We start from the raw sequence: 14882 nt of genomic DNA on the forward strand, positions 1-14882 counted from the left end.
TTGAGCATACTGTGGTCGGTTCTCAAATCGAGCTCCAGATAGCAATTACCATACCAGCCTATGCTTGAAAGGACTTCGCCTTAGGGCTTAAGACTCGGCGCGGCGGTCATGGGAATTGGCTACATCATAGATCGAGGACCTTCTTGAGGCTAACGAGAAGCTTAAGCACGGTCGGTCAAAGCGATGGACCGCATAAGCCTTCAGATGGATTTTCCGGGTTCCTTCAGCGGCCACCTGTGGCCTTCCTAGCTTCGTCCATCGAAGGGATGGCGGAATACGGAGAAGGCGCGTGTAACATCTTGGCATCCGATTACAACCCGACTGCGTGTATTTGATGTACGCCATCCCATCGTGTTCTGCGGATTTCACGTTTTGTTTCATATGACACCTTCTACGCAAATGATTCACAACTCACATGTAAACTCGAATAGGCTCGTACATACGAAGGTTTTCGTTCGTGGTGGATGTGGATGTACGAACACGTGCAATTGCCGGGTGGGGACTAAGACGGCACTTTAAGGTACATAAGATTCTAAAAAGAACGTCCATTATCCTTAACTCTATGGGGTATCTTCCTAAATGAACCGTGGCAATTACAACAATTAGCCATTAACTTGAAATAAAGATAATGATATCGAGATAGTCGATGTAGTGGTGTGTAGTTCCCAATTCTAATCCAAGTCCGAGAAACGCCGGATCCAGTAATATAACAAAAGCAAGAAAACATCCGTGATTGTGATGTCCCAAATTTGGATTGCGCTCAGATAGTCGCGACGGCAGCCACCATCGCATCCAGCGCTGAGCTGTGGGCGCCGGCATCGCTGGTGGTGAAGGGGCCGGTCCAGGTCACGCCAAGTTGGTTGGTGGTGGCGTTGCGGTCCTTGGCCCAAATCGTATTTGCGTTGTTGAGGATGTAGGTGCGGTATTCGGGCATGGGGTCAACTTGGTGCAGGTACATGAGGTTGCGGATGAAGACGCCCTTGAACTGCGCGCCGTCGGCGCCGCAGTTAGGCTCGCAGCCTTCGTAGAGCGTGCCGTTGACAGACAGCTTCTTCATGGCGGCCGTGGCAATGCCATTAGCTGCCGTCAGGAGACTCTTATCGCCGGTGGCCTTGTAGAGTTCGGCCAAGCCACCGAGGACGACGCCCTGGTTGTAGCTCCAGGTGGCGCCTTTGTTGTTCTTGCAGTCCGCGGTCAAGCCGTCGTTGATGAGCATGTCCTTGTTGATCAAGCCGCTGCCGTTGAACCATTTCCACTGCTCCATCGCGACGTCGAGATAGTACTGCTTGTTCTTCATGCGGTTGGCGAGGGAGGCGGCGACGCTGAAGAATAGCTCGTTGGCGATGGCGTTGGTGTAATCAGTTACCTTGGACCAGTAGATACCTCCGCATGGAGAAGCGCCTTTTCGCATATCTTCGAAGATCTCGTTGGCCGCTTGGATGTAGGTTTGGTCGCCGAGGCCTTGCACCCCGAGGTCGTGAGCGCGAATCATAGCCAGGGCCCACCAGCCCTCATCGTCGTAGTAGTCGTTGAGGAAATTGTCGAAGCCGCGCTTGCCTATATCGCGAATGTGCATCCTGCCGCCTTTGGCGAGGCGGGTGTAACTTGACACTACCATGCCTCTGTGGCCGACATCGAGGGTTTTGATAGCCATGATTTGTGTTTTCTCTAAAAGGGGAGATGGTCAGATAAAGTTGGCCTGTGGGAGTGGGGTTTTGCCATGAGATGAAAAGGGACTTACGGGCTTGCTCGTATGTCTTCTGGATGATATCGGGGATGTTGATGTCGATGGTTGGTTGCGGGTTGAGCGCAGCAAAGTCGGCTAGGACAGTGAGGCAGTTGGCACTGTTCCACCAACCCGTACCATCCCACAAGCCGGTCTTGTTGTTGTACCATCCTTGGAGGGCATCGATGCCGGCGATCGTATTAAGTGTATAAGTTTGTTTGTCGACAAGCAGGTTGGCCTGTTCAGACATGATGGTGAGGGCCCTCTGAGACAGCCCGCCAACAAGGCCCTTGGACACCAGGCCGATTACATATGAGCTGGACACCATGATGAATAGATAGATAGAATAGAATTTGAAATTGGTAAACGGTGGTAGTAGGGACCGACAAGAAGAAACAAAACAAAACCGAAAGGACAGACGGGGTGTTAAATAGAGCGATCCAGCCGGTACTCTAAACGGTCATGTATGTATGAGGGTCGGGTCACGGCTTAGAAAGAATCATAGATGGATTCATTACTCAGTCGAAGACAAGCAGCGGTATGCGACTGGCGGCAGTCCGAGTATTAAGTATGTACAGAAGATCCGGAATCGATCATAGATTCAGGGTATGGGGCAGGGCGACTGCGCCTTGATGCATCCGTACATGTCTAAAACTCCATAGGCCTAATTCGATTCCGCTCATTAAAGAGCCCCGTGAAGTGTGGTCCCCCTTGGCAGCATAGGGAGGGCATTGTGACAGGCGTGGTCCGGATCCATGCGGGCTCTTGGGATGTTTCCATTCTTGAACAAGGGCTGGGAGGGATCGTCACGGACCAGGGATGATTGGATGTGGGAAGCGCAATATGCTTGCCAGCTCATCTGAGAGCGCAGCATTGTACATGCTTGGGTTAGCTGGGCAATAGATTGGGGACATGATGCACGGTGTGTGTATTGGTGGTCACAACTTGTGGTGCCAAAGAAGAATTCGTGCCTGGCGTTTTTGCTTTGCCGCTGGAAGTGGTGTTGGGAGTTGGACGCTCCGAACATTAAAAGCTGGGTACATCCAGCTCAGGTTTCAGGTTAAATTTGCGTCTTCATGCGCGCGCTAGACAAAAAAAAGCTGCCAACTGCGTGCCGGCGGCCGTTACACCTTACCATCGCTAGCCACTGGCAGACCGGCTAGACAGGCTAGCACAAGGGGCTTAGGGGATGCTACTTTATCCAACCCCTGTCGCTCTTTGTCTCCGATCACCCTAATCCCAGAGGAGATCAAGCCGTGATTTGAAGCCACACGAGGAGGGAATAAACTTCCGATTCCGAATAAGGAAACAAACATTCGTGTGCAAATCGCATAAGTAACCCAAGAAATGTCTCTCCTCAGCTTCGTGCTTGGGTAGCAGCTCTCAAGCCGGGATGCGACGTGGCTGAGCGCTCAGTCGGCACAGCAGATTGACACAGTTGGCGTTCGGTATGATGGCTTGATACACATACAACCGCAGCGGTACCTGAAATCCCCTAACTCCCAAGCTCCTCCCCTTTGCCCCACGTTTCATTGTCGGCCTGGGCCCCTCGTTCATTGCAACGTGAGGAGCCCTCTGATCTGGACTTCCTCAGGTGTAATCAGGTCAATGTACAATTTGTGAGATCTTCCTTACTTAACGAGCAATGAATCCGATGGGACGAACCGAGCCAACGCCGAATTGTCGAAGGAATATCCCGAGGATTACCAGTCCATTGGGAAGTCGACGAGTTTGACAGTCACCCACTCATGGCCCATCACCGGAGCATCCTCAATCAAGTCACGTATCACCAGAGTGTTTCCAACTTTCTGGCTGCTGGCCTTGGATAGTGCCTCGTCGTAGAAATTGTCTTATTCCTGATGAAATGGCAGAGGGACAACAAACTGCAATGCAACGATCCACCAAGTCTAAATCCTTCGAGTTGGCGGATCGGGCAAAAAAAAAAAAAAAAAAAAAAAAAAAAAAAGCGAACTAACCACCCCGGGTGCATAGGTTTCCCGCCGCACTAGCACAATACGTGATTGGCTCCTATTCCTCTCACCCGCGCGTAGACTGACCGACCTGGCTACACCTCCTTACCAACAGTCCCCCGGGAGAAAATATTCGGAATGCATGCTGACGGAGCCACGTGGGGATTTACACCCTCGAAATGCACACAAGCGCCTACTAAACATAACCTTCTGACAATTTTCTTCTTTAGCTACGATTTCGACTGCGCAAGTGATCACACAATTTCGGACCCAGGAAGGCTCGGAGGGCGCACGACTCATCGCTTTCTATCTACTCGCTCAAGATACTGGGATGGGCGGTGAGATGTCCATCTTGCTTGAATAGGGACCGACTGCAACTTGATAACATTTCCGGGGATCGCACTATTGAAGACGATCGTGGTATCCGCGGTCGAGCCTAGTTCAATACCATCGTGCACCCGTGGCTGAACCGTATGACCACTCTGGAAAACCACACAATCGTTACATATAGTCCAGATTCTCAAGTATTCGATGTCGATCAACGTCAAAGCCAGCGCCGACATATCTGCTGCAGGTCATAGATGGATGTCTGTTTTGGGTTGCGCGCGGAGAGAAAGAGACTTTCTATTGGTCATCTCCCTGGGACAGTGACTCGCACCGGCCTGCATATCATCGGCAACCTAATGGGGAAACTCCAAAACAAATGTCTCAACTCAGCTTCTTGATATGGCAGCTAGTGCCAGTCTTCTGACTACGACATGGTCAGTAGATAGCGAGACAACTCGAGCGATGGCAAAGTGCGCGAAGGCATCACGACATATCTTTATCATGGGATTGCCGTTCGCCGATCAATTCCCTAATATTATTCGTGCAATGGCGCCTGGTCTACTCGGAGCACACCGCTTCACGCAAAAGAACCTATGCTTCAAGCATTTTGTGTTCACGTTGATCCCGAGCCGGAAACATGGATCTGGAGGGCGTCGCACAAGTCAATAGGTGTTGCTCAGGCGAGACACGTGGATATCCATTTGGTCAAGCAAAGGTTGTCCAGTGTTGCAAAAGCATACTTGTCAGCTGCTTGCGGGCTTGGTCAACTTCGTCATCTTGCTTGGCGCGATGTTGCCTATGGGCTGGTGCAGGACCTCGTGACGGAGGAGAACCTATAGACCAGCAGGGGCTTGATCTGCATCGGCAAAGTACAGATGCTCGCGCCCGGTTCCGAAGGTCTCTGCAAAGCGTGCCCTCGTGCAATCGTCAGCCAGAGATGCATATTATGCGTCATATGTGTATGCAAAACGGCAGCTCGCACGGCCTATAATACGGCCTATTGAACTTTGGACCACATCAATAGTTGATGTTGATCGTGTCAACTTGGAGATGAGTCGACGGAATCACCAGACTGAAGATCCTGCCATATGTAGGTTGAATTGTGTTTCCACCGCGACCAGCTTGGTTGGAGGGATGAATAGCTGTTTGGCGAAAATATTGATGTAGTGAGCTAGTAATTCTCTGCGCCCCTGACAGATTGGAATGTTGGGTGTAAAGCCGGTTACGACGCGTGTTCAATGGACGAGGCTGTCTATCAAGACTGGACAAGGTGAAAACCAAGATACCCGTCTCGATACGGTGGTGATGGCTACGTTTTTTTGCCACAAGAGTGAGTGGCCCGGCCAGCACATCATGGGATTAACACTTTGTTACTTCCCAATAATTGCTGGCAGCTACATTTCTACATATAGGATGCTCACGTCTTGGCAATGAGTTTACCTGAGGGTTCGCCGGTACCGCCGGCCGTATACAATACTAGGACAGGGGCTATATATGATCACCGGCGCCAACCATGACTGCTATTGAACAATAGCATCCACGATGCCCGAAATTACGGTTCTTCTGGTCAGCCATATTCGCTAACAATACGATAATAGATAGTACAATCTATGTCGAATTGTGTTAATCTCTCGTAGAGCTTGAAGTCCCACTGATCGTCCCGTGACACGTAGTATTCAGTAGGTTAAATGGCTAAATTCCGGTCCGCTGTGGCGACAAGCAGGGACTGCACGTTTCCCTTTTTTCTTTGACACTGTAACCGTGCGCCCTACACCAGCCAGCAGCTTCCGAAGCTATTGCCTGTTGCGCGGCACGCCGGATTATCTTCTTAGTATTGAAAAAGCCGGCCCCGGGCTCCGAACCGAGCACAGCAAGTGACCCGGCGGGTCCCCGGACGATGTTGCCATGGGAGTCGGTATGGGTACCGTCAACTTCCCCCACGGCTCTATGTCCAGCGTCGTAATCTCCTCGTGTTCTTTATCACTATTTAGCTGCTTTCTTCGTCGTGTCCGTATGCTTCATACCACTTGCACGTGACGTTTGATGCGGTACTGTTGCTTTCTTCCGCACCTCCTGAGCAAACTGTTTCGATTATAAGAGCAGGCCAACTGGCACCCCATCGCTAATAGGGGCGTTATGAATGATTGTTATTGATCAGGCAAGAAGGATCAAGTGATGCTCCGGCTTCAAAGCATTTCTCCGCTACTTTAGGAGCTGGTTGTTCTTCCATAGGCAGTGTTCATTAGGATATTTTTTATTGACAGGGTTTCCCAGGATAAGAATTCGTGTCAAGTAACGCGAAGTCCAGAAACGGACAGAAGTGTGAAATTTGAAGTATTGAATCAAGAAGTGAAGGAGGTGCCCTGTCCATTCAAGTTATACTGGTATCAAGTTAACGAGGAGATGGGAACGAACGATGTTGTATCCCCATTGTCCAGATCTACTGCAACCTCCGACACCCGTCTCCTGAAATTGAATAGCCCTGTTACATGCAGAACCTCAAGCGTAACAACACCTGACGACTGGCTCGACCTCCGTCGCGCATGATCTCACGCCGTATGTATTTTTAACCTTGTCCAGCTATCAACATGTCCTCATACGTGTCAAGGAGCATGCCATGGTCATCTTAAGGAAGCTTGGGTGCAGATGTCTGTAGTAGGAGTCCGCAAGTGGGGGATTGGCAATCCGGACTCAACAAGGCCCGGAGGAGAGGGCGTGGCCGCCTTGCATAGGCTATCCAGAGACATTTCGATACATTTATTGGCCCACGCTGGCGAAGGCGAAGCTGTGATGTAGCAAACTACGAAAGGAATATGGTATGAGTTATATGGTAATGAATGACATGACATGTGGTTGCCCTTGATATTCCCTAGAGCTAGAAGGAGCTGTAGCCGCCTGGTCCCACAGTGGGGTCATGGGCTGTAATCTTTTATCAGCGAGGGGCCGTCGCATTGAATACAGTTGATAAGACGATAATGAGCGCGGCTGGCTGGAAATTTTTTGGAGCTCCTGCCTGCATTTGAACACCATTATTTACATCTCTTGCGCCGACTCCAATAACACTGAAAATGGGTCGCAGAAACTTCAGAGTAAGTGCTGGTTCCAAATTCCAATGTCCATTTTCTGTTGGCAGTAATAACGCACGTGAACGGACGGTCTAACATGGCATCTCCATAGGGTGGTCGCAAAGGTGGTAACCGCGGTGGCGGCGGCGGCGGCGGAGGAAACACTGGCCAACGCGCTGCGTACGTCTCGTTTCCCGAGGTTGTCAAGGAAAATGAGAAGCTTCAGCGCTACTACGATGCCACCATCCCAATTGAAGACGAAGAGGAGCGAAAGGCCTTCTGGGAGGCCCTACGAACCGAACTGCCCAACTCCTTCCGCTTCTGTGGCTCCAAGGGCCACGCCCTGGCTGTGAGAAGATTACTCGAAGAAAGATACGTCCCGGAGATTGTCAAGATCGAGCGCTACGATGGCCAGCCAGTCCAGGCACCCCAGCCGGTCAACTGGTACCCCGATCACCTCGCCTACTCGATGAATACCCCCAAGCACGTTATCCGAAAGTTCCCTCCCTTCGCAGCCTTCCAGAAGTTCCTCGTTTCCGAGACCCAAGTTGGCAACATCAGCAGACAGGAGATAGTCAGTATGATTCCGCCTCTGCTGATGGACTTGGAGCCGGGTATGACTGTCTTAGACATGTGTGCTGCCCCCGGTAGCAAGGCTGCTCAGCTTTTGGAAATGCTGCACGTTGGAGAGGAAGCTCGCATTCGAAAGGCCATGGGTGCCATGGACGAGTCCAATAGCGAGACCCAGGTCGAGGAGGGAGCCAACTTGGACATTGACTCGGGAGACGACGGAAGAGCCACCGGCCTGCTCATTGCGAACGATGCCGATTACAAGCGCAGCCACATGTTGGTCCACCAGCTTAAGCGACTGTCCTCTCCCAATCTTCTCGTAACGAACCACGATGCTACTCTTTTCCCTGCTATCAAACTCCCCAAGGAAGCCTCGCAGCCCAACCAACAGTATCTGCGATTCGATCGTATCCTGGCTGACGTTCCTTGTTCCGGAGATGGTACCTTAAGAAAGAATGTCAATCTGTGGAACGACTGGGCTCCGGGTGGTGCGCTTGGTCTTCACAATACACAGATACGTATTCTGGTTCGTGCCCTGCAGATGCTTAAGGTCGGAGGCAGAGTGGTGTATTCTACATGCAGCATGAACCCAGTTGAAAATGAGTCTGTTATTGTGTCAGCTATTGAGCGCTGCGGCGGCCCCGATAAGGTTGACATCATTGACTGCAGTGACCGGCTGCCAGGTCTGAAGCGCACCCCTGGAATGTTCCAGTGGAAAATCATAGATAAGGATGGCAAGATTTGGAACAGCTGGGAGGAGGTTCAGCAGCACATGCTGGCCAAAGAGGAGACTCTGCCTCCTAGCAAACTGGCCGAAACCATGTTCCCGCGGGCTGACACCAGTGACTGCTCTGGTCTCCCTCTGGATCGTTGCATGCGCGTTTACGCTCACCAGCAGGATACCGGAGGTTTCTTCATTACTGTACTTGAGAAGAAGGCCGATCTGAAGGTTAGACCTGAGGCCGCGCAAGTCAAGCCCGAGGTTAAGGCCACCACCGCCAGCAATGGCCAGGAGGCTAAAGAGGAGGTGGCTGCCAAGTTGGCAGTGGAAGAGGAGAAGGCTGCAGAGGGTGAGCCCACGGACGTTCTCCCAGCTATCGGAACGAAGAGACAAATCGAGGACGAAGCTGAAGAGACGCCAGGCGCCAAGAAGGCCAAGACGGCGACCCCAGAGGCCACCGAGATTGAGAACACAGTCATGACGGACGCCCCTGCCGCAGCACAGACAGAATCCGCATCCGAAGCACCAGCGGAGGTGCAGACGGAGACGGAGACGGAAGTGAAGACGGAGACTGCGACACCTACTACTGATACCCCCAAACCGCAAGTACAGGCACCAGAGCGTCGAAGAAACGCAGATGGTTCCTACGAGGAACCTTACAAATACCTCTCGCCCGAACACGAGGTCATCCAGAACATCAAGACCTTCTACAACCTCTCACCCCGTTTCCCTGATGGCAGATACATGGTCAGGAATACGGCTGGCGAGCCTGCCAAGGCAATCTATTACACAAGCGCTCTCGTGAGAGACATTTTGGTACAAAACGAAGGCCGCGGTGTCAAGTTCGTCCATGCTGGTGTGAAGATGTTCATGAAGCAAGATGCTCCCTCCGCCGAGGTATGCCGATGGCGCATCCAGTCTGAGGGCATGCCCATTGTTGCGGGCTATGTAGGTGCGGGCCGTGTCATCCGTCTCACCAAGAAGGAGACATTCCACAAGCTCTTGAAGGAGATGTTCCCCAGGTTCGCTGAGGGCGAGTGGTCCAAGCTGGGCGAGATCGGCGAGCGAGCGCGCGACATCAGCATGGGTTGCTGCGTCCTGCGAGTCGAGCCCGACGGTTCCGATGCGGACTGGAAGGAGCGCATGGTGCTGCCTCTCTGGAAGAGCTTCCAGTCGCTTAACCTCATGCTTCCCAAGGAGGACCGCGCTGCGATGCTGCTGCGTTTGTTCAACGACACGACCCCGGTCATCAACCAGACACTGAAGGATGCTGCGGCAGCCAAGAAGGCTGCAGAGGACAAGGCCGAAGCCGCCGAGGAAACTAAGGATTCTACACCTGCTGAGGCCAATGTCGCTGTCCCGTCCAATGACGAGGATGTGAAGATTCAGGACGCGCCTGCCACAACCGAATAGATGGGCTCTTATCGAGCTCTTATATACTTCCTTATTCACGATTATGCGCTTGGTTATTATCATTATCCCGTTGTCTGCAAGTGTAGTGATTGATAACGACACAAGATCTGGCTCGAAACTATTGCCACGCGATTGGTATTGGGCTCGGGGCCATGATAACACTTGCGGATCTGATACTGCGATTTGGTGAAGGGCCTCACGCACAAGGCCACATGTAGAATATACTGACAGCTATTCGAAAGTTGGAGTTTTGTTTAGAGAGGACCAAAAAATCAGACAACATGTGATAACAGATTGCAAAATACTGGGCTTCAAGGATGATTGCCCGTAGAACAGGGGCGGATATGTTATTAAAGTAACAATACAATGTTTGCTGCCAAACGTCTTGTCTGTGCGATCATTTTGAACACAGCTCATATGAGTAGATGATGATACATCATGACGTAAATGTACATGCCCATGCCCTAGATTTATTCATCCAACAGCCCCATTGTCCAATGTACGATACGATCGACACCGTGACCATTGATGGCGCTGACGGGCACCGCCGCACAGTCCTCGGTCCAGGCGCCCTCGACGCCGCTGGGGTGCGCCTCCTTGCCGTCCGTGACGTCGTCGAGGTACGCCTTGAGCCCCTGGAAGTTGTCCTGGGTGTCGGGCAGGTCGCCCTTGGTCGCGACGACGAACCAGGGCTTGGCGGCGATGTGCAGGCCGCCCTCGTTGGTCTCGGGCAGCTGGGGGAAGTACTCGGACATCATCATGGTGGTGGAATCGTCATCCCGCGATCGAGACCCGCCGTGGCCCATGGAGCCGACGCCGGCGTCGCCGTCCCAGTCGATGCGGCCGCCGATCTCGCGCTCCTGGCGCTCCTCCTCGCGCATGCGGGCGTACAGGCCCACCTCGCGCCAGAGAGACTTGAGGGCCTCGACGGCGTCGCCTCGGCTCAGGTCGATGACGAAGGCGAGCACGCCGGCGCGCTCCACGTGGCGCAGGAACTCGGTGCCGAGCCCGCGGTCCAGGTGGGCGCCCTCGATGAGGCCCGGAATGTCGGCGACGGTGAAGCGGGTGCGGGGCGGGGGACCGGCGCCGATCTGGGCGTGCTGGCTGATGACAACGTTGCCGTAGCGGGCGTCGTTGATGACGGCGTGGGGCTGGGGCTTCTTGGGCGCCGGGGGCGTGTACAGGCGGCGGCCCTTGTTGGAGTCGAGAACGACGGTGCCGATGTTGGGCTGCAGGGTCGTGAAGGCCCAGTTACCGACGCGGGCGCGGCTGTTGGTCAGAGCGCGCAGGAGCGTCGACTTGCCCGCGTTCGGCAGGCCGACCAGGCCGACGTCGGCGAGCAGCTTGAGCTCGAACTCGATCTGCATGCTGACGGCGCGCTCGCCCCGGGTGGCAAAGAGCGGCTTCGGGCGCTCCTTGGACACGAAGTGCGGGTTGCCCAGCCCGCCGACGCCGCCCGCGGCGAGCAGAATCGGACGCGGGGATGCCGTCGAGAGATCCAGATGGATGGGGCCTGGGGGCTGATGGTACAGGCGTTCCCGACGGGGCAGCCGCGGCAGGGTAAGGTTTCGGTGCTCCGCGTGCGTGATTCCCGGGTACAGGACGAACTTGTGTAGGTTGGGGTTCTCGGGCGCTTCCATGGAAGCCGTGGCAGCGTCCGGGTCTTCGCCCTCGTCGATGGCATTGCGCTCTGCCTCGCGGAACTTTCGCTCGAATTCGCGCTCCTTCTCCCGCGCCGCCCGCCACGCTATCGACTCCTCAACCACGGGATCGATGCGGCCAATCTCCCGAATGACGGTGCCCACGGGGACCTGGATCACGTAGTCGTCTCCCCTCTGCCCTGCCTTATTGGAGCCCTGGCCGGTCTTGCCCCGACCCGCCCGGAGGATGCGCTTGCGCGCCAACTTGTGCAGCGAAGTCTCGCCGTGCACCGCCTGCACATATACATTGCCGCCATGTCCGCCGTCGCCGCCGTTGGCGGGTCCGTTGTCCATAAAGGCCTCGCGGAGGAACGAGATGCAACCATGGCCGCCGCCGCCGGCGAAGACGGTCACGCGCGCCTTGTCGGCGAACGAGGAGAGAGCATAGTCGTCCGGGGCCGGATTGAGGCGCGAAACGGGGATCTCGTCGCTTGAAGCCGAGGGTTCGGTGACTTCGCTGGTTTCGCGTTCAGCCGCCGCGTCCGAGGCAGACGAGTAGGTCGTGATGCTGGCCTTCGCAGCCCGGTGCAGGCGGGCACCTGCGGGGCGGAAAAGCGAAGGGTAGAGGAACGGCAGGAACAGCCCAGCGCTGGATGAACAGCGCGGCGGCATCGTGAGGGTTTCTACGAGCCTATGCGATTTCCAATGCTACATCCCAGCCTAAAGCCGAGCTCTGGGATTTGATGCAAGGCACGTTGGAGCTGTAGATGTCGGTTGCATAGCTCCGGAGGAAAATTCCCTGATAAGATAAAGGGCTCGCCTTTGTGCATATCCGCCTACCTATCTGCCATGATGCGCGAAGCGGGGCGCGGGCGTCGATCGGCGGACGCTTGCAAACGAATGCCCCTCGTTTACTGGGCATCAATCTCGAGTCTCTTGTTCCCAAAATGATAGTGACGGTGATCAGTAAAGTCCTGTCAGATCCGTCCAAGCTCAGTCCGATGGAAAATCGATGTATGTGCTACATGAACAATAGAAGCTGTGGCCTCATTGTTGCTATTAATGGGCAATGTCAACATGGTGGTCACGGTCACGCCTTTTGGCCATGGAAACGACCCGGTCTCTTGGGCCAGACCAGCCAGAAACCTTGAGAAGCGGTGAAGTTGGCATTGCTGATTGCACTGACGCCCGCCCCATGTGGCCGTCTCGGCCTATGCAAACTTACGGAGCCTCCTGGTTCGGTGAGCCTCTTCTTCTTCTTCGTCTGTCTCGGCTGTCGTCGCTCCTGTTTCTTTGCTCTCTGCTCTCTGCTCTCTGCTTTCTGCTTTCTTGGTCCTTCTTCTACTCCTCGTCTTCTCCGCCGTCCTCCCTTCTTGTTCTGCTGACAAGTCGGAGTCTGACACTCTCCCATCTTCTTCTTCTCCTTCCTTCAGTCTTCCTGCCCAAGTTGGCTTGGTACATGCCTGTATCCCTCACTGGTTCGTTCGTGGGGTAATATCGGGCGGATCATGCACGTTGGGATTGGGTTGCCATTCATTCCACTTGCATACTAGCACTGCCCCCCTTCGATTCGAGCCACGACAGCTGTTCTATCGGCTCCATCTGCTCCTGGTGGCCGAACGTGGAGTATCGTATCGGCAAGCTTATGTCCTGTCCAGCCGGCTCGCTCGCTAAAAAAGCAACGCAACGCAACGCAAGAGCATCCTGAGAGAGAGAGAAAGAGAGAGAGACAGAAGGGAAAACGCATCACATCGGGCTTCGCTGGGCACACACGCACACGCACGCGCTCCCACAAGTGCCTTCTCGACCCTTACCCTTTGGCAAGAGGCTCTCTTGGTCTATCTCCGGTCTATCAATTGGCTTCTAGTGGGACCTCGGTGCAGCTTCATCTGCATGACGACCAGCCTCCCAGCCTCTCACGACTCCCGTTCCGCAATAGTTCAGACACCTACACTTCTTGGGCGATCCACCGATTGCCTCTTACCACTAACACGGCATCTCTCCCTCGTCTCCCGGGCACAGCAACGCAACCGTCGAGCCTCTCGCTCCCACCCCCTACCCTCCTCTCCCCCCTCGCGACACCCCACACGCCGGATGTGCAGGCTGAACCACCAGGTCACTACATGATACAACCGTATCGGACCAAAGAGCTTTCACTTGCGCCCTTATTTGCTGCTCCCGCTACCAACGTCACGCCTACGAGGGCGGTCTGTTATGTACTTGCTGCATGGCAACTGCGTCTAAGCCAATTTGTTGTCCGACTCCTCGTCCACTTCTCTCTTCTGGCTCCTCCCACGCCTTTTGCTGCTACTGCATCTCTCTTCCCCTTCGCTGTCACTGACGGGGACTTCTGTCGCGTGTCGTTGGCGTTACTGTAGCTCGACCTTCGTTATCATAAGTCAGGTCAGTTGCCATGCCACGTCTTTACTTTGTCTTCTTCTCTTCCCTTTTGCTTCCCCTCCCCTCTCGCTCGTGCCATGAGACCCTTTGTGGGGTCGGTTAGAGAAACTCTTCTTGTACAATAGTTACATGTACACATATGCCTACACAACCCATGCTATCCGGCAACCTTCCCGAACTCAACCTTTCGCCGCCGCCTCCGGCTTTTCTCAGCTAAGATGTATCCTAGGGACCGTAAACCCCGCAAGTCCATCGTCAGGATGGATCCAGACTGTGCCATTTGCCAGGCGCCGGCGTCGCATCAATGTGAATGTGAGGCCAAAGGTTTGGAGGTCGCTGTTCGCCAGGCTGAGTCCCGCGTAATGCAGTCCATGTATAATGATATACGGTTAGAAGAACCCTTCCCTGCCAAAGGTCGACTGCCTGTCCTGCCTAGAACTTGACTGACGGGATATATTAGTACTTGGGTTCGAGGTCATGCCCAAGATTATATCCTGGAATACTTCCGGTTGCTCACAGAACGACGGAAACAAGCCCACGCGCAACACATGGATCGTATCACCGCCCAAGCCTGGCACTACTACCAAGCACAGCCTCACCCTAGCGAGCTTGCTCAAGCTGAGCAAAGTTTGAAACGAGGGATAGACGAGGATTGGCGATCCAGCGTGCAACGGTATCCCGAAGTGCTCGAGTACTTTTATAGTCTGGTCGAGCTGAGCCTCCCACAAGACGACGATGGGGCTGTGAGGGATCCGCCTCTGAGCGCTTTAACAGGTGGCTCGCGCAAGACGAATCGCAGGAGTGTCCAAGGCCCCCCTCTGCCGAACGAGAGCTTCGAGAGGGAAGCACCGCCGCCGCGTCACGCGCCATTGCCTTCGAGAACACCGCCGCCATTCAACCGAAGAACGCCAGGACCTCCTATCCCTATGCCTCCCATGGGCATGAGCGGTATTGCCTCGGTTCCTCCCCCGAGCTCCAGGAGGATGTTCCGGCCACCAGCGCATTCGACATATTATGGGTATCCCTGAAAATAGCCCTGGTGTCTCCTTA

General features: G+C 54.3%; 4 protein-coding genes across 4 annotated transcripts; 2 read left to right on the top strand and 2 right to left on the bottom strand.

Moving 5' to 3' along the window:
• Positions 1-760: 760 nt before the first annotated feature.
• Positions 761-2054, bottom strand: PG998_003309 (Mannan endo-1-6-alpha-mannosidase DFG5; the record flags this gene model as incomplete). Its single annotated transcript, XM_066870127.1, has 2 exons — positions 761-1668; positions 1742-2054. 2 exons carry the CDS (start codon positions 2052-2054, stop codon positions 761-763), a joined length of 1221 nt encoding a protein of 406 aa, XP_066733877.1.
• Positions 2055-7091: 5037 nt separating this feature from the next.
• PG998_003310 (WD repeat containing protein 36) lies at positions 7092-9792 on the top strand (the record flags this gene model as incomplete). Its single annotated transcript, XM_066870128.1, has 2 exons — positions 7092-7112; positions 7201-9792. 2 exons carry the CDS (start codon positions 7092-7094, stop codon positions 9790-9792), a joined length of 2613 nt encoding a protein of 870 aa, XP_066733878.1.
• Positions 9793-10262: 470 nt separating this feature from the next.
• PG998_003311 (GTPase MTG2) lies at positions 10263-12104 on the bottom strand (the record flags this gene model as incomplete). Its single annotated transcript, XM_066870129.1, has 1 exon — positions 10263-12104. The coding sequence occupies one exon, from the start codon at positions 12102-12104 to the stop codon at positions 10263-10265; it is 1842 nt and encodes a 613-aa protein (XP_066733879.1).
• A 2276-nt stretch (positions 12105-14380) lies between these two features.
• Positions 14381-14860, top strand: PG998_003312 (uncharacterized protein; the record flags this gene model as incomplete). The annotated part of the gene is made up of 1 exon (XM_066870130.1): positions 14381-14860. The coding sequence occupies one exon, from the start codon at positions 14381-14383 to the stop codon at positions 14858-14860; it is 480 nt and encodes a 159-aa protein (XP_066733880.1).
• Between the last annotated feature and the right edge of the window lie 22 nt (positions 14861-14882).

This window comes from Apiospora kogelbergensis (genome assembly GCF_038363985.1).
Source record: "Apiospora kogelbergensis strain CBS 113332 chromosome Unknown utg000002l_segment0_segment0, whole genome shotgun sequence".
Taxonomy (NCBI): domain Eukaryota; kingdom Fungi; phylum Ascomycota; class Sordariomycetes; order Amphisphaeriales; family Apiosporaceae; genus Apiospora; species Apiospora kogelbergensis.